This window comes from Oryctolagus cuniculus, chromosome 4, assembly GCF_051225735.1.
Source record: "Oryctolagus cuniculus isolate XC-2025 breed Fujian yellow rabbit chromosome 4, ASM5122573v1, whole genome shotgun sequence".
NCBI classification, from domain to species: domain Eukaryota; kingdom Metazoa; phylum Chordata; class Mammalia; order Lagomorpha; family Leporidae; genus Oryctolagus; species Oryctolagus cuniculus.
This window is the reverse complement of record NC_142870.1, coordinates 19,807,793-19,827,305: the sequence shown is the minus strand read 5'-3', so window position 1 is coordinate 19,827,305 and position 19,513 is coordinate 19,807,793. Positions and strand designations below refer to the sequence as shown.

The window sequence follows — 19,513 nt, the reverse complement described above, 5'->3', positions numbered from 1 at the left end:
TATTAAAATACTGTAGCTGGACTTCAGAATGAGTTTTTCCTAACAGCAGACTTTGACAGGAATGGGCAGACATGTTTTTAGTGAGCAACACACAGGTGCATTTATAGAACACGTAAAACATTTGGGCACCTAGCAGCAAAGCCACCTCACCTCCCATCTGCATAGTCGGTGTCTGCTCCACCCCACCACACATCTGAGTCATCCTCCTCTGCATCGGCGGAATCGACATTGTCACTCTCTTCAGCCAGTGGGCAACACACGAACTCAACACCTCGGAACTTATCGATCCCACAGGGCAGCAGCATGCCGTAGTCATGCAAGTTAGTGCTCTTCTCACTGCACGTCTGCAGAGGCAAGGAGAAAGGGTGAGGTGCGACAGACAGGCTTCATCCTGAGAAAATCCCAACTAGCACAAGAAACACACAGATGGAAGATATTAGGAACCAACTCTACAATGGAAAGGATCATTGCTTTTTGTGTGGATTTACAACACGGTTACCTTAGCACAGTTACTTTGGAACACAAGTTTTTTTTTTTTTAATTCATATTCAAGAACATGATGTTATATGACAGAGGTTTCTAATATCTTTTAGAATAGAAAATAACAGAGAAATAATATGTAGAAGACACCTGCTGTTCTGAATAAACACCAAAGAATCCAGGCTTTCTGGCTTTATTTTTGTTATCAGGAAGCCACGAAGGCTCATGAAAATCCCATCATGCTCACCTCCATTACAGGTGGAAATTTCTCTCCCTTGAGTCTGCCTCACTTTCCAAGTAACTATCCCAGGAAGAGAAGGAATGATCCTCCGTAGCCAGGATGAGTTAGAATTTACAGAAGCTAAAGATTTCTCCTTCAGGAGAAAGTTTTGCGCTTTGGGGATTTGTACAAATCTAGATTAACATAAAGCTCTGAAGACATCCACTGGTGATAAAGGGTATCTTAATAAGTCAGCACACACAGGTATACCAGGAAAATATTACAAAATGCATTTCAACCTTATGGAAATGAGTCATTTTTGTTTCATAGTAATACAGGGTCTTTTTTTTGGGGGGGGGCGCTGAAAAAAATGACAAATGGAGCTATCAGATGGATAGCTGGACTTCAAATTGTTTGGTTTGCATAGCAAGCTCTTTGATCTACAAGAACAATTTTTGAAGCTGGTAACTCCACAAAGGGCATTTCAAGCTAACTGTCATATGTTTCATATTGGTTGAGCCAAAAGTAGAGGGTAGCAAATGGCTAGGTTTGATGCCACAGACTCACCCACTAGAAAAAGAAAGATGGCCTCATGACCTAGCAAATACAAAACTGAATGGTACAACCTAGAAATGGAATTCTAACTGTAGGTTTTGAGCTGTTATTGTACAAGCTGCTTCTGCTAATGTGCATTCTGGGAGGCAGCAGATGATGGTTCAAATGTTTCAGTCCTTGCCACATATGGGAGATGGGGAATGCATTCCGGGCTCCTGCCTTTGGCTTGGGCCAACCCTGGCTATTGCAGGCATTTGAGGAGTAAACTAGTATATGGAAGATCTCCCAGTGTCTGTCTCTCTGTCTTTGCCTTTCAAATAAAATGAAAAAAAAAAAAAAACTTTTTTAAAAAAATACACACCATGGGCTCTATTTTTGACTATTTAGAACCATTTATATGTAGGGGCAGGGGGTAAATGGGAACTCTTTATACTTTCTGTTCAATTTCATTGTGAACCTAAAATTTCTTTAAAATATAAAGTCTACTAAAAATAAGATTGTAGATTTTTTTTTCAAAGAACTTATCAACATAGCTATCATCTCAAAAATTGCTCTCCGGAGTCATTAGTAAATGCCCAGGAAATCCGCACTCTGAAACAAGAAGGAACCCACGGCCTAGTACCTCTTTGGCGACAGTGTGCCAGTGCAGATGGGTCTCACAAACGTCCATCCTCTCCTGGTGTAAGAACTTGCACTTGTCAGGAACGAGGAGGGCATCGCTCACAAACTCACCGACTGAAAGAAAGGAAAACCACTTTGTGTCACTCTGTCTACACCACAGCGATCTGACATAGTCACGGTTGTTAAGGCGAGGTGGGTCAGACCAACTTCAGAGAAGTGATACAGCTCTTCAATACCTAAGCACTGGAGCAAAACTAGCACTTTTAGGTTGCTTCCTTAAGCATGGTAAAACACAAAACTTGACACTGCCTAGGTAATTGCTTGAACAGAATCAAGTAAGCCACTGCTCACCTCTCTTGAATTGTCTACCTTTATTTGAATTTGCTTATGATGATATGAATTTCATTTTTTTTTACTTCCGAAGCAACAAAGAAACCTATACACACATATTTTTATATATAATCTATATAACACACATATATGACATTATGTCAATCATGAAAACTGCTTCTTAGACTTTTGCTATGTTACAAAAATGTATAATATGCAAATCTTTTCTAGGTATTGTTATTACTGTGTATAAAGATTATAACTCATATTCATGTACAAAAAATTGAATGTAGTTCCATGAGGTAAGGACAATATATCTCCTGTTTACTATTATACCTCCAAAACGTAATCATATTGAATGGATGGATGGATGGGTGGGTAAGTGGATAGATGCATGTATGGATGGACAGAAGGACAGTTGGCTGGATGGGTAGATGGATGGCAAAAGGCTTTTCTAAAAGAGTGTGGTGAGATTATGAAAGCGGGACCACTCAGGAAACCACCACAATCTTTCAGGCAAGGCATGCAAGAATAAATTTAAACCTAGAACTACAGCTAAGCAAGGAACATGGGTTGTTTACACACCAGCAAAGACAGAAATGAATTTTTTTTTCATTGTATACCATGTGACATTTTTCTAAAATGTAACATAAAGAATGATAAATGTTCTTAAGAATGGGAAGGAAAAAAAACTTTCAATCTCTTTATATAAAAAGGTTTCAACAAAACTTATGTAGGGGCCAGCGTTGTGGCTTAGCAGGCAAAGTCACCACCTAGGATTCTGGCATCCCATACAGGTGCCAGTTCAAGTCTCATCTGCTCCACTTCTGATCCAGCTCCCTGCTAATGTGCCCAGGAAAGCAGTGGAAGATGGTCTGAGTGCTTGGGCCTTTGCACCCACGTGGGAGACCTGGAAGAAGCTCTTGGCTCCTAGCTTTGGATCAGCCCAGCCCTTGACACTGTATCCATTTGGGGGAGTGAATCAGCAGATGGAGGATCTCTCTCTCTTTCCGTAACTGTGTCTTTCAAATAAATAAAATAAATCTTAAAAAAAAAAGTATGCGTTTCTATTAGCTCAAATATGTTAAGATGTCATATGATATATGAGTACCTGTTTTCATAAATAGCATGTAGAAAAAAATCTAAACAAATGATATGGCAGAAAAAGCCCTGCATCTTGTCATTCTTAAATGGTTTAAGACAATCAATGCCGACAGCATTATTATGGTGTGTGTCACAGGGCATATAAAATATGAGAATGGAAAAGAAAGGTAATCTCAGCCAGAATTCACACACCTTTTCTGGATAGATGAGGTCAGGCACTAAATCCTAGCTGCTTGGAGACTACTTGATAACCTGTAGTATCCCAAATGCCGAGGCTACAGGGGGACACAGCGACCAATGGCCTGAAGATGCTTGGCTCATGTATTAGTTCTGGTCAGCCTTTTTAGCAGAAATTCAAAATGCCAAGTAATACATTTCTATTTTATAAGTAATTATTGGAAGGATTAAATGCCTAGCTCAGAGCTATTAATATTAGATTAGTTTTTGAGAAGATCAGCAGATACAGGAAACTTTCAACCTTGGCCTAAACCAGATAATAGGGGCCAAACAACAAAGCCAAATGCATCTTATTTCACTTGCCCTTAGTCTGCACAGGACCAGATCAAGATTCAAAGTCAACTGGAAGATATTTACTCCAGAAAAATGTAATACTCATCTAAGGCACACGCACTGCATTAATCACACTGGAACAACTGTCCATTGTTTTTAAAAAGAGACACTATATTTTTAACTTGGAAAACATTTAATATTGTAAATACGGTCTTAAGTTTCTAACCTCACACAGAGTTTAGAAATATGAGTCCCCTAGAGTGAGACTGCTTTTTAAAAGGATTAATACTGGTTACTTCATAATCCCTCTAGACTAATGATAAATTGGGAAACTCACTGTACTTACACATTAAAATAAAATTTAACAATGGACAACACTACTTATATTACCTTCAAAACTGATAAAACATACTAGAATATTATCCATCAAAACACAAAAATATGTTAAAAATTTTGAAATAAGATTAAAAGTGGTAAAAAATATAATGAAGCTTTTTTTTTTAACAACTGACTTAGCTTAGCATGGTTAGTGTTTTCTCTTTTCAATTCTAAGAGAATTAAAAAAAAATACATACTAGGCAAGGGGTATATGAGAACTCTCTGTACTTCCCTGCCCAATTTTACAATGAACTTAAACCTGGTCTAAAAAAAAATGAAGTTTATAAATCAGTATATAGCTGGAACCACGCACACGTATAGTTTTAAAACAAACCTCTGTCCACTTGGTTTGATCTTTCAAAAAATTCTTAACAAAATTCAGGTGAAGGAAACCAAAGGTCAAAACAAATTATTCTAATGAGAAATTGAGTTCCTGTTTAGGAAATCTGTTACCATGTAGTTTTTTTTTTTTTTTTTGTAATATACATTTCCCATGAACCTTCTAAAGACTCCTTATATGCAAGAATTTCAAAAATTTTTGTAATAAAATAAACCTATTTTTAATTACATTTCGCACAAATTTTATGAAGTACCCCTGTACATCATACATATTTATGGATAACCATACAATCTGGCTTCTTTTTCAATAATTCACATTTTACATTTAAAACACACACACACATTCAAATTGAAAGGGAGTTTTCAAAGCTAATGAACAAAATCTGGATTTGGTTTCTCGGCTAAACCATCCTGGCAAGAGGAACAAGGAAGCTGGCATCAATAGGGACTCTGCAGGCTTCCATCCACAGGCTCTTTGGTGGTCTTTGAGGATCATCTCGCTCAAATTACCTCATTGTGCAACAAAGAGAGAAAGAACCCAAGTCAAGTGCTTGCCCACAGAGCCAACTGGCAGTAGATCTGGGCTGAAAATCCAGGTCTCCAGTCTCTCCATCCAACAGTGGTAACCCAACTCGTGCATTCAAACGCTAGACAAAGTGGTTTAATTGGCCGATTTCCTTCGCTTTTATAAAAGCAGATTCACTTTTAGACTGTGAACTCCTTTAATGTTATCATCTATGGGATGGTAAATTTGACAAGAAAACTAGACAAATTAGCTAGCAAGCCATATAAAACAGTTGGGAATACACTCAGTGGCACAGAATAGAATACATGGTCAACAGTGGCCTGCAGCACACGGTGGGGACTATCTGTCTCATGGAAGAAGTGATACTGAGTCTGGAGTGCTGAAGCTTTCCCTTGACGCCATCAGGAACAGGCTACTCCTATCTTTCTGGATTGCCATCCTTAACACGTTGGCTTTTGTCCTCATGCCTTGTGGTCACAAAAGGGCCAGAGAAACCTAACACTTCATGTTCAAATTCCAGCAGAAAGCAGGAGGAACAACCAAAGGGTTGGTGGTTTCCGGATTGCTTTTCCCATAGTTGAAGCTTTGCTGTGTTATCTGGGAGGGATATCCTCCCTAGGGACTCTTACAACATCATGCATGCCTTAACTATGTGATCTGCCCACACTGGGCTGCAAGGGAAACTGTAGAAATATTTTCAGTTGAGCCTACAGTCTCCCTGAACACACAAATCTAGAATGTGCTTTGAAAAGGACACGTGGGAGTGCAGCAGAGTCCCTTCAGGGAGGAAGTTAAGGATAGGAATGCGGCTTCTTTACGCTGCTTTTCAAATGACGGGGAATTCCAGAAAGAAGACAAAATTGAGAATACAGAATTCAGAGTACAAAGTACTCCAACTAAAACCAAAGGGACTCCTCCAAACCATCAGAGAGATAGATGTAAAGAGAAAGAGTAACGTTTCAAAAATGTTGAGACTGCTGAACTTTTGAGTCAGAGTTAGTTTGAATAGATGGATTTAAAAGATTTCAGAGTCATATAGAGATTTTTCAAGGCACAGAGACCTCGGATTTGAAAATGTCATTGAAAAAAAAAAAAAGATGTTTTTATGAGACAGCAAATAAAAGTATTGTCAGCCAGACTTATGAGAATGGAAGGACCAAAAATGTCTGAGGCCTTTAGGTTTCTGCCCAAGGCGTGCCCTCCATTCTTTCTCTCCTGAGTTACAGAAGGAGGCAGGCGTCGGGTGCGGCAGTAAAATAGCCAGTTGGGATGTCAGCCTCCCATACTAGAGTGCCTGGGTTCAAATCCCAGCTCTGCTCCTGATTCCAACTTCCTGCTAAAGCACACCCTGCAAGGTAGCAGCTACGGCTTCAAGTACTTGGGTACCTACCACCCGTGTCAGAGACCAGGTAGAGCTCCTAGCTCCTAGCTTAGGCTGGCTCAGGCACAGCCAATTGTGGGAATTTTGAGGATGGAAGCTCTTGTCTCCAGAGTAAAATTATTAACATTTTGAAAAGAGTTAAAGATAGCCGGCACCGCGGCTCACTAGGCTAATCCTCCACCTTGCGGCGCCGGCACACCGGGTTCTAGTCCCGGTCGGGGCGCCGGATTCTGTCCCGGTTGCCCCTCTTCCAGGCCAGCTCTCTGCTGTGGCCAGGGAGTGCAGTGGAGGATGGCCCAAGTCCTTGGGCCCTGCACCCCATGGGAGACCAGGATAAGTACCTGGCTCCTGCCTTCGGATCAGCGCGGTGCGCCGGCTGCGGCGGCCATTGGAGGGTGAACCAACGGCAAAAAGGAAGACCTTTCTCTCTGTCTCTCTCACTGTCCACTCTGCCTGTCAAAAAAAAAAAAAAAAAAAAAAGAGTTAAAGATGACTCAGAAAAGGAAGTAAGATGTTCTGGCTACTGAATCACTTGAGAAATGTCAAAGTTTCAGTTTCCTTGTCCCTTGGGCCCAGACCTGGCTGTAAGCATGAGATGTGGGCAGTTTCCGTAACTCTGACCTCTGCGCCTGGTACCACCCTAAGTAATTCACATGCAGTTTTTCCCATGGTCCTCAGAATTCCACACTGAGGCAGCTACAGCAATCTCACTTTAATTTCCAAGACAAGAAGGTAAGACTGAGAGGATACATAACCAGACAAAGTTAGCATACATAGTAGATGCCAGAGCTGGGAGAATTAGCAATTTCGTGGCTTTTAAAAAGCCATGGGGCAGGTTAACAATTCTAATTATGCTATACACATGCATTAAAATCAAGCAATTAAGAAAATGGATTGTGGGAGCAAGGTTTCTCAGGGTGGGCATGAGAAATTTACAGAGAAGCAAGGGAAGGCAGTGGAACAATCCATGGGGTAATGAACTAGAGTTGAAGATATCAGGATAAACGCACATTTAGATTAATGCAGATACAAATAACCACAATATCCACAATGAACTCAGTGCCCAGAACAAAAGTATTCAATGAATTATAATTATCATTACTGTTATCCCTTTTCCAAGCATCCATTCAGCAATAACCACTGTTTCTCATATTCATAATAATCACAGTCATAAGAACCATAATAGCTACTTTTCATTATTTCCTTTAGACCTACTGTGTACCCACTGAGAGGGATGGGGTTTTATTTCCACTATATTAGCACTATCGAGTTGCAGCCTCATAAGCCTATGATGTGATAAATGAATAACAATGGTCCAGAGTGCTGTAGTGCAGAACTGATGACTCAGAGAGATCAATGCTTTCAACTTTTGCACCGGGTGCCGGTCCTGGCTGAGACAGGTTGTTCCCTGATTAAAACAGAGTGCCTCTTAGGTTATAAGAAAGTCAACAACAGGAGTCACTGTGCACTTACTCCTCATGTAGGATCTCTGTCCTTAGTGTGCTGTACATTGAGATTTAATGCTATAACTAGTACTCAAACAGTATTTTTCACTTTATGTTTCTGTGTGGGAGCAAACTGTTGAAATCTTTACTTAATGTATGCTAAACTGATCTTCTGTATATAAAGAGAAACGAAAATGAATCTTGATGTGAATGGAAGGGGAGAGGGAGTGGGAAAGGGGAGGGTTGCGGGTGGGAGGGACGTTATGGGGGGGAAGCCATTGTAATCCATAAGCTGTACTTTGGAAATTTATATTCATTAAATAAAAGCTAAAAAAAAAAGAAATATTATGGAGATGAAGCTGAGAAAGGGGATAGGGATTTTTTTCTACACGTTGGAATTTTATAATGGGGGGACATTCATCAAGTGAAGACTCAAAGTGAGGGCACAAACGATCAGAATATTCTAGCTGAAGGAAGCCAAAAACACAGGTCCTCAGGCACAAACTTGCCAGGTGGGTCACAGAAGAGCAAGATAAGAGCTGAAAAATGCAGAATGGTGCAGAGGAGGTTGACAGCAGAGCTCAGGGCCAACATGTGAGGCTGGCCTGATGCACCGTCAACACTCCGCCCAGTATTCTGAGTCATGTGGATGTCTGGTCTGGTTTTCTCAGCAAGTTATCTTTGCCCTAGAGGTCAAGATTAGGAGAGGCTGTGTTCACAATCCAGAGGGGAAGTTAACAATGGTCTAGACCAGGAAGGGAGCAGCACAAAGATTTTGGAGGTCATGTGATGGTCAAATCTAAAGGATCTAACAGAGAAAAGTCAAGGATATAGACTGATCCCACCCCAGGAGCTGTTAGATACTTTATGTATACTGCGTGTGATGTAAAAGACTAGACAAGACTTTCCAAAATTTTCCTCATGGGTGTGCAAACTAGAACACTCTAGATTTATGTACTTATTAACCTACACTTTTACTCCATTTGTACATATCAAAATGACAACAGCACATGTTTATTCAGGTGTTTTTCTAACCATTCAAGGCTCTACTAACATTTTTTCTTAAATCTGTTCAGTATATCTGGTATTCTGCAACTTTCACATGTGAACAAAGAGGCTGGGAAATTTTTTCTGGGAGGCACAACCCAAGAAATGGGAAGAAGATGGACAGATGAGGCCCAGATGCTTCTCAACTAACTTTCCGGTGATATCACTGTTAGGCGGTTTAATCAAGAGTGGGCAGTTGTTGGATGCACAGAGAGGACGTGTGAACAACACATCTCCTTAAAAAGCAAGTGCTGCCATCACTTGCATTTCGCTGTCACTTTTACCAAAAAGCATCTGACAGGAGTCTTCAGATGAGAAGGACTTGCTGGATAGGAAAAATGCCTCTGTCTGTGTCTGTCTCTCTCTCTCCCTCTCCTTCTCTCTCTGTGTAACTCTGACTTTCAAATAAATAAATAAATCTTTTTAAAAAGTTTCTGTAAATAACACATACTTTTAAGCTTTTTTCTAAAACTTCAAGAATTTCCAGATAATCACACATATCAATAATAAAGAAAATTCTTGGGAAATTTAACCCTGCCTTAGGAAGGAAAAGTAGGAGATCATAGAATTCACCTTTTTTTCTTTTTTTTTTTTTTTTAAAAAGAGAAGTCTCCAGAATGATGAGCTTTTTGTATAGCTATTCACATAAGTATATTTAATTGAGGGCCCTCTCATTCTAACGATCATGACCCCAGTGAGGGGTTACAATATTCTACTAATTCTGAATGATGGCTTTCTCACTAACCTGAAATTAGTGGTTACTTGTGCCTTTTCTGTTATTGCTTATAAAATATTACTCATATTCTTCATTTTATCAATAAAATGATATTTAGAGTAATTCCAACATCAGTAAAAAGGTGGAATTATGAAATAATGGGTAGAATCTGTCCAGATGAGGGTGCTTAGACTCTGTGCTTCAGAATCACAATGGCTACAAGATCAGACTGCAGCTTCATCCTCCCGCTAGTCCACCACCTGGGTCTGACTTCTGCCTTGTGGGACGGACCTGAAAATAGAGACTCCCCAGAGTGGCTCAGATTCAGGTGGCTTGCGAGCCACATTTTGAGCAATGATGTTTAGACCAGGGCTTCTCAAGCTTTCATGTGCAGAAGAATCACCTGGGGATCTTATTAAACTGCAGGTTCTGACTGCAGTCTAGGGTGGGACCACTTCTGCTTTGCTAACAAGCTCCCAAGTGATGGGATTCAGCTCTTCCTGCAGGTAGCAAGGGTCTACTTAAGAAAATCCGTTGTACCTGGTCTCATTAAGACTTTAAGTTACAGGCTATTGCATTATTAGAATGACTTTTTCCTTTCTTTTAAAGTGTGACAAAATACGCAAAACATGAATTTTACCCTCTTCACCACATTTGCCTGTACAGTTTCAGTAGCGTTAAGTACGTTCACTGTGCAGCCATCACTACCATCCATCCCTAAAACACTTTCATCTCACAAAACTAAAACTCTGCCCATTAAACACCTCAGCATTTTCCCTTTTCCCCCAGCCTGTGGCAACCACCATTCCATTTTTCAAATTTACCTATTTTAAGTACCACGTTTTAGTGTACTCATAAAGTATCTGTCCTTTTGTGACGGGTTCACTTTGTCCTTTTAAAAAAAGTAACATCTTTCACACCTTCCTTGCACAGGCCTGTGTCCTGTCCCATACATGCGTCACTTTGGTGCCATCTTAAGGACGGAGAGCCTTTTAACACATCTCTAAGGGCCAAGGGGCTCCTCCTTTACCTTTGTCTAATTATAGAAGTTACAAAATGTGGTAAAAAAGAGCTCTAGATTTGGAAGTAACACAGTGTTTCAGGCAGATCTAGTGATTTATATACAATAAAAGGTAATGTGTAAATGTCTCCTGGTCAGAGAAGTACAAACAGGATGAGGGACAAGAGCAACAATGGAAACATAATTTGTTTGAATTACATATCTGCTACAACTAAGAATTACTAAATATCGCTCTGTAATGTTAAACTGAAATAAATTTAGCTTAAATCTGTCTCCATATTTAAGTGATAAAGTTTGGTCCAAAGCAGTCTCCTTACATGATAAATGGTACCCTAGGATCGTGTGTAAACGAATTACAATCTGATCTAAGGGTACATCCTTGTAACTAAGCAACAGAGTCTCAGCCAATCACAGCAGTCAAACTCTGGCCAATCACAGGCTGCCATATGATCAGACCACGTTCAAACAAATATCATATGCCTTATGGCACCATGTTTGTATAAGGCAAGTGCCCATTGCAGCCAACCAGGTTGTTTCTGTAGCTTCTTTTTTTCCAGCTATAAATATAATTGTACACTGTGTAGGTTGGGACATTCTGGTTCAGCTTTGGTCCGCAATAATGCTTGTTCTAGAAACTGTTTTTTCAAGTGGAATTTTGTTAAGTTTAATTGGTCTCAATTTTTCTTTTAACACTACTGAGCTCCATGTAGGATATAAAAGAACTGAGATATAATCCTGCATCAAAAAAGCTTAAAATGGTTTTGTCCAAAAAATAATGAAGGCCAAATACATGATTTTAACCATATTTTAAAAGAAAAAAAGAAGCCAGTGAGATTAAGTTTAGTCATATAATTTATTTAACTCTGTAAATATATTCTACGTTATATAATGTCAACATGCAATCCATGTAAAAGTATTGCTACTAAAACAATTTACATGATTTTTCTTCTGCCAAACTAATGGCTGGATATATGGTGTGTATTTACACTTCCAGCAATGGGCACTAGCCACACGGCCATCAGACAATACAGACTGAGGATCAGATGTCAGAAATCAGGCACATCTTTTGAGGAGTGATGAGTTCAATATGGACAGGCTGAGGTTATGGGCAAGAATTTGAAGCAAGTATCTAGGCCTAGACAGATAAATCATAAAAATTGCAAATTGGACACACTGTTTCACAGTTTTGTTCTAAAGGCTATCCTAGTACCATATATTTTAGTCATTGAAAGGCAAATCACTAGGATTCTACATGTTAATATTATCAACCCTATTAACTGGCAGACTGCCCTTCCTCCTATTTCTTTTTGTAGTTTTCATATTAATTTATACTTACAGGTATGTGATTAATCTGGATGGGAAAGTGAAATAAGATTTCCTTTCTATTTGAACCTACTTTAACTAACAGTTCAGTCCTAAAAATTTTGAGAGATGAGCTAAAAAGCAGGGATATCCTCCTGAACTATCTATCTTGTTTCTTGAAAACACATTTATCCTCATTGGCTCTTTTCTCCTAATTCTTGGTTTCCTTTCTGCATCATTTAAAAAATTCAAAGACTGATAGCTTTTAAAGATGCACTGAATGAAAATCATATATGGGGATTTTAAAAAGCCACATAATTGCTAACAAAATACTAACCAGGCTGATGTACAGTGAGGCAAGTGAACCACCACTCATTACCAAAACCTTAAATTACACGGGGAGATAAAAATACACAGCATATTTTTTTCATAAACCAAACTCAGAAACCCATGTGTGAGTTGGGTTAGAATCAAGACAGGAAGAAGCACTTTGAGAGGTCAACTTTTCAACCAAGTTGCGGACTGTCACCCTCAAACCTAACTTGTTCCTTCCAACTTACTACCATTAGACCTCACTCCAAAATTCTGCAATCTGCAACTCCTCTTTCCAGGTCATCAGCAACAAAAGTGTTGGTCTCTTCTCAGGCATCGTGTTTCCCAGCGGCTTCACCACATCACTTTCTTCCTTAAACATAATCTTTTCCAGTTTCCCCAATCCAGATGGCACCAGTTCTCCATTTTCCATCTCAGGCTCATCATTTTTCCCCTCACTGACCCTTCTTCTAATAATTCTACTTATAAAGTCCTCTGCTCTGCTTACTTTCTTAGATCTATCATCCACACCTAAGGATTCAACAACCTTCTCTATTCTTTCAATTGCAACTTTTCACTTGATGTTCTACTCACTTGCTGGATGCTTCCACTAGGATGGTTTGCTTTTGGCAACTTTATTAGAATCATTTGTTTAATGAACTTAACACATACTGGAACTACAGGTTCCACAAATTAACATTTCATTGTTGGGTTAAAATTTCATGAGAAGAAAGGAGAGAATGAAAAAGAAAGATGTCACTGTATTGAACAAAAGAGCCAACCAGAAAGATTAGAATACAGTACTTGAATTGGTGCAATCCCTTCACTAGGAACTAGAACATTGCTATAAATTCCAAAGTTCTGTTAAAATGGTATAAAAATAAGCATAATGTTGTCACTATGCCAACATCTAGGGATGAAGAACACAGTTGTCTAAAATAAGTATGCAAGATTTATGGAGCTCGTCAATAAAAATAACTTTTAGAAGTTACCCACATACCTTTGAATTAAGTTTTAAAAATCATACAATTTTTCAATGGGAATAGATTCCACATAAATAAGAATCTCTCCTTCTCTTACTACGCCACTGTGGACTTAGAAATCACCCCTTAGATTTGTAAACAAGACTTAGTTTCATTATTGTAAATCAATTTGCCAAGGCTTATCACTCCTCAGAGAGCTGAGATAATTGAATTTCTAGACTTCTAAGGAAGAGGGCATGTGCAGGAAGATAACTACATTAAGGGCTCCAAAAGGCAGATCACCAACTACTCTTCAGCAGAAAATTCCCCTAGAGAATTCTGATCCACTTCCCTCATCCAGTGGTTTATGATGGCAACTGCGTTATCTGGCTACACCTGCTGATGGCTACTAGTGAAACCTAGAAAGTACTGTGCATCTCTGTGATAATGGAACAGATATTGGATAAAGCTAATAGTTAAGTGTTTAGTACTAAGAAATAATGGTTTTAAGAATAAAGGAGATTCTGTAACTTGTTTATAACTACAAAACAGAATAAAACAAAATCACTTACAAAAACCTGTTAAAGTATATATATATATATATTTGAGATTTTTAGTCAAAGCTTTCCTCAGCAACACAAGTATAAAAACTATTTCTAAATCCACAAAAATCCCGTGTCACATAGCAGAATGAGGACAAGGATATTCTCAACCTACTAATTTTCTTTTATCACTACAACTTCAGTCATAGATGTAAATGGAAATTTCTGCTCCCTTTGCTACTTTTCTGCTTGACTGAATTTGATAATGAAAACGTCTGTTCCTTTCACTCAGAGCGCAAGTGTCATTCAAATTTTACACACCAGGCAGAGAGCGAATGCATTGTTTAGATGCAAAATCATTTACATGTGCGTCATTAGGAGCTGCAGCACATTTATGGATGCAGTTTAAAATTCTCTTAAGCAATCAAGCAAGGCATCAAATGAAGGTGCATTCAGGCTTCAAACATCTTCAAACGAAGTATTCCTGTCTACTGTCTCTTGCCAGCCCCACTCAACCAGAAAACAGTGGAACTGTGCCAAAGCCCATTCCATTACCCCAAAGCCTTCCAGGTCAACAATCCAAAGTCACATGAAAACTCCAGCTTCAGTTTACCTCTCCAGGGAGCAAATATTTTGAAGAGCAAGCATTCCAGGCAAGCAGCAGCTCAGCTTTAACTCAAACTAAGCCTTAAGTCATTTTATAAAGCAAGGCCCAGCCACACATAGAAGGCACAAGAAAAGAGTTTAAAGAAGGCATTTGATATCAACATATGCAGATGAGGAAACAGTGAGGAAGGCTTGTAATTGAGGCATCCCTTATTTCAAATAATGTATGATCTTTCATTTAAATCTACAAAGATGACTAAAATGCATATTAAAGGAAAATTATAGTTAGGATCTGGGTTGTGTAAACCTGGATATGTTGAGGTTTTTGAAAAATGGTAAGGAATGATTGATTTTTGGTAAGACCATCTTGCATGTCTGAATTTCCTGAGAAAGAGTAAATGATTTACCATTTTGGGGTCAAAGGTGGACTTTCTAACAATATCAAATCAACAGCCACAGGCTCTCTGTTATCAAAGCTGAAGGTGACCCATTTAATCATTAAAGGAAGTGCATGCTCAAGATCACCCACAAGGAAGGAAAAGGAAGCAAAAGCCAGTTCCCTCTCTTCTGTTCCTGATGTTACATGGTAATTCTACATGTTCACCTCACTTGTGTCTAATATTGAAACTGCCTGGATAATTCGAAGCCTTCACTTTTAAGTTTCTAAAATGAGAGAGCTGGCTCTTTATGTAAACTTTTGGAAAATGTGTATTTTTAAGGCCATATACAGTGGACTCTCTTTGGGAAACAAAGAGTTGATAGATTAAGTCAATTGTTACATCAAGTAAGTACAAAATTCATCTTTAATGGCAGTTCTCATTTGCAAATGAACATTCATCTACTGTAGCAATAAAAAAACAAGTAAGAGTTTTTGTTTTTCAAGATTTTAAGCATTTGATAAGACCATATTGCCATTCTTTACACACTGAAGGAGCTGCTTAATTGGAATTCCTTTATTAAGAAAGTTTTCTGCGCTTTTTTTCTCTGATGATTTAATTCTCTTCTTCCCAGTTATAACTGGAAGCTCCCAGTGTAACTGGAAGGCCTTCTCACAGTGTGAGATGGTAATTCCAACACTAAGGTCACTTCTAGGAGTAATATGCCAGAAAGTTTATATTTAAGTTAAAATACCTAAAATTTAAGAGGGGAATATGTTTAGTTATATATTCTTTATTTTTTTCTTCATTTCACAAAAAACATTTATTCAATTATATATTCTCACTTTAAAAATCATTACATGGGTCATGCTAAGAATGTAAGCTTGAACAATTTTATTCTTGCATGCCAGTTGTCATTAACTGACAGAAAAAGCACAACAAAACAAGGCAGCAATAACAAAAACACTTGATCTGGTGTCAGCCCAGTACAAGGTCTATTTCTACATTAATAGCAGGGTTTCTACATTAAATTCATTCAAATTTAATACTTATGAATAAAACCAAGCATCTAGGAGACTAATAGAGGTTAGAGGTTAGAAACAACTCTATTCTTTCTCTAAAACAGATTATTTTTAACCAATGGTATTTAACAGTAAACCACAGAGACAAATGGAATAATGGGCATATCCTACATTCATAGGTTCTTTGTTTACATTAAAAAGCCCAAATTTATGAGTTATGGATCAGGCACCGGCACACATCATACATGACATTCCTAAGTGAGTCAGGTGACAATACTCTAGGGATCAAGACTCGGTGGCGTATTCATGGAAAAGGACCAGTAGTATGAGGCCTGCCCCAGACATAATGACTCTGGAATGACTCAGGCTTTTGGGAAACCACTTCACTGATGAGGTGTCCTAGCATGTATGTATTAAGAGAAAACCAACAATTAGGAGGACATCTATAAAGTGCCCATATGTAGAATTTCTTAAGTGGACTGCCAAAAAAAAAAAAAAAGAGGCCAAAGAGAAGGCAGGACAGCAGAGTGCGAAACAGAGGCAACAGTACAATAATGGTGGGGGGAAAAGGACTGACAGAAAAATGCCCTGAGGATGTGACAATGGGAAAGACAGCAGAGAGCTCACCTACTAGAGCTGAAGAAACAGATGCCTGATAATAGCTGACTGCTGAGGAAGGTAGAGGGTAGGAAGGTCACATGGGAACTTCCGGTTACTGTATTATGGGGGTGGGCTCCTAGTGCAGCAATTACAGCCCTGACTAGCACACCTGGATCCCATGCTGGAGTCTCTGGGTTCATGTCTCGGTTCCACCATAATTCCAGCTTCATGATAATGTGCACCCTGGGAGGCCAACATGATGGCTCAAGTACTTGGGTCCTTGCCACCCATGTGGGAAACCTAGATTGAGTCCTTGGCTCCCAGCTTCAGCCTAGCCCAGCCATGGACATTGCAGCCATTAAAGGAGTGGTCAGTGGATGGGGGCTGTCTCTTTGTCTTTCAAATAAAAAAGAAGATAAGCAGCAGCAGCAGCATGGCTGTGCATGGTCAGAGCAAGGGCGGAAAGGAAGTTAGAGGAAGACATCAGATCAAGAGGCTGGAGTACGGGCCCAGAGTTCTCTGAAGAATGGGAAGAGAGAGAAAGAAACAGAGAGAGAGAGAGAGAGAGAGAGAGAAAGGCTGACGTGTGAAATTAAACAAAAGGTCAGTAGGTCCAAATTCTTTCTGAAGTCTAACAACAGATGTAATGAAGTTAAAAAATCTACCAGGGGCAAGTGCTGTGGTGTAGTGGGTAAAGCCACTGCCTGTAGTGTTGGCAGTCCATATGGGTACCGGGTCAAGTACCAACCCAAGTCCTTGGGCCCCTGCACCCCCATGGGAGACCCGGAGGGAGCTCTTGGCTCCTGGCTTCGGGATCAGCCTCTCCTCTCTCTGCGCAACTCTGACTTTCAAATAAATAAATAAATCTTTAAAAAAAAAAAACCTATCAAAGAAAATACGTACATTGGTACCCATGAATTGGAGAATTCTGAATAAAGCTTAAGACGGAAAAAGAAACTAAGTTCAAATTCTTTAAGTGGTCAGCCACAGACAACTTCTTGGCATACTGCTCATGAGCCTGTTAATATTAAATAGTCTCGCAGAGTACCCTAAACCCCTGACATATGATTAATTTTAAACTTTCAGCAAAGAGTTACATAAGAATTCAGTAACCCCTAAAAACTAATTATCTTCTCAGCTGATAATGATAGCAGCCAACAAATGAGAAAGATCTTCAGTGATATCCAAACCTTCAAAAACTAAAATTTCAAAAGGCTGTACCACATTCTGGGGAAAAAATTAAAAAGTTAACAATGAAGAAAAACATTTGGGGAAAACTCAAGCTGGGTAATATTCTTGAATATGAGTCAAAGAATTAATAGCCTGCCCAAAAGGTGTAATGGAATAAAAATTTTAATCCTTTAAAAGGGGAGTGCCCCCATCTATATCAAGCACCTACTCAAACATCATATTCATCCAGTCGATTAATAAAGACATTTAAATATGACAACAGGAGTCAATGTTCAGCATTCATAAGTAATATCCAACCATCAGGGTATAACATCAGATATAAATTCCTAACTCCATAACCATATGAGTAATATTTACAAGTAGGTTTCTATTAAAACAATTCTTCTTCACTAGAATTAAAAGCTAAGGACAACAGAATAATCATGAACTTATAAAATAATATGTTTTATCTCTAAACATAGAGGGGACTCTGGTATATGAAATTTTATTAGACAGATCCAGAATAGATTTGACCCCATTTCCTAGGAATTGATGTTATTTTTATCAAGATCCAGAGACGGTTTGTCTTTTCCTAATCTAGGATTTCTATGTTTTACTTCTTGATTATTAAATAAAATCTACCCTGCCTTTGCTGATCAGTACTGGCACGAGAGAAGTAAATGACATTTCTCATAATCTTGGAAATCCTTCAGCTATCCCATGCTTTCTGCCTTCCCAGTGTTCAAGTCCCAGTTATCGAAAATGTTTCATTTCAAACAAACAAAAAATTAAGTATTTCCCAATGTACAGGCACTGCCAGAAAGCATTCTTAATCTTCCGCACTCTTTCTTCCCATCTGAGTTTATGGTTACACATTCCCCTCAACAGGCCCTGAGACTCAATACTTTCTCCTAATCTACTATCATCTTATGAATCAGCTATTTTAATTCAAAGATGATGAGGAGCTCTGTCACCAGGATACTACAGGTTACAGAAATACTAGCCTGGAGTATATATATAGTGTGTACATATATATATATATTATATATAATATATATTACAATATAATTGAATTATCTAATTCAATTGTAGTATCTATTAAAAGAAGTCACATAGGAAAAATATTTCTATTCTGATGCACAGCACATGCACTCTAACAAAGAATAAGAAAGTAGATGGGGGCCGGTGCCGCGGCTCACTAGGCTAATCTTCCACCTAGCGGTGCCCACACACCAGGTTCTAGTCCCGGTTGGGACCCTAGATTCTTTCCCGGTTGCCCCTCTTCCAGGCCAGCTCTCTGCTGTGGCCCAGGAAGGCAGTGGAGGATGGCCCAAGTGCTTGGGCCCTGCACCCCATGGGAGACCAGGAGAAGCACCTGGCTTCTGCCTTTGGATCAGCGTGGTGCGCCGGCCACAGCGCGCCAGCCGTGGCGGCCATTGGAGGGTGAACCAACGGCAAAAGGAAGACCTTTCTCTCTGTCTCTCTCACTGTCCACTCTGCCTGTCAAAAAAAAAAAAAAAAAAAAAAAAAAAAAAAAAAAAAAAGGAAAAAAAAGAAAGTAGATGGGCCAGGGCTGTGACATGGCATAGTAGGCTGAGCCTCTGCCTGTCGCATCAGCATCCCCATACGGGCACCAGTTTGTCTCCTCTTCCAATCCAGCTCTCTGCTATGGCCTAGGAAAGCAGTGGACGATGGCTCAAGTGCTTGGTCCCCTGCTCCCACACAGGAGAACCAGAAGCAGCTCCTGGCCCATAGGTTCAGGTTGGCCCATGTCCAGCCCTTGCAGCCATTTGGGGACTGAACCAGCAGATGGAAGACCTTTCTCTGTCTCTCCCTCTCTAACTCTAGCTCTCAAAGAAATAGATAAAAAGTAAATGGGTATTTTAGATGAGATTTCAGCTTATTAGTGACATGTGCAATACAAATGAAAACAGAGTGTAAGCTCAAA

General features: G+C 39.3%; 1 protein-coding gene across 7 annotated transcripts in view; it reads right to left on the bottom strand.

Annotated features, from left to right (window-relative positions):
- Positions 1–19,513, bottom strand: part of APP (amyloid beta precursor protein) — a 269,028-nt gene that overhangs the window by 156,610 nt on the left and 92,905 nt on the right. For all 7 annotated transcript variants that reach the window (XM_008266825.5, XM_008266826.5, XM_008266827.5 and 4 more), the window contains 2 exon segments: positions 1,878–1,990; positions 151–344 (listed from right to left, as the gene is read on the bottom strand). In XM_008266825.5, coding sequence (XP_008265047.1) covers positions 151–344; positions 1,878–1,990 — 307 coding nt within the window.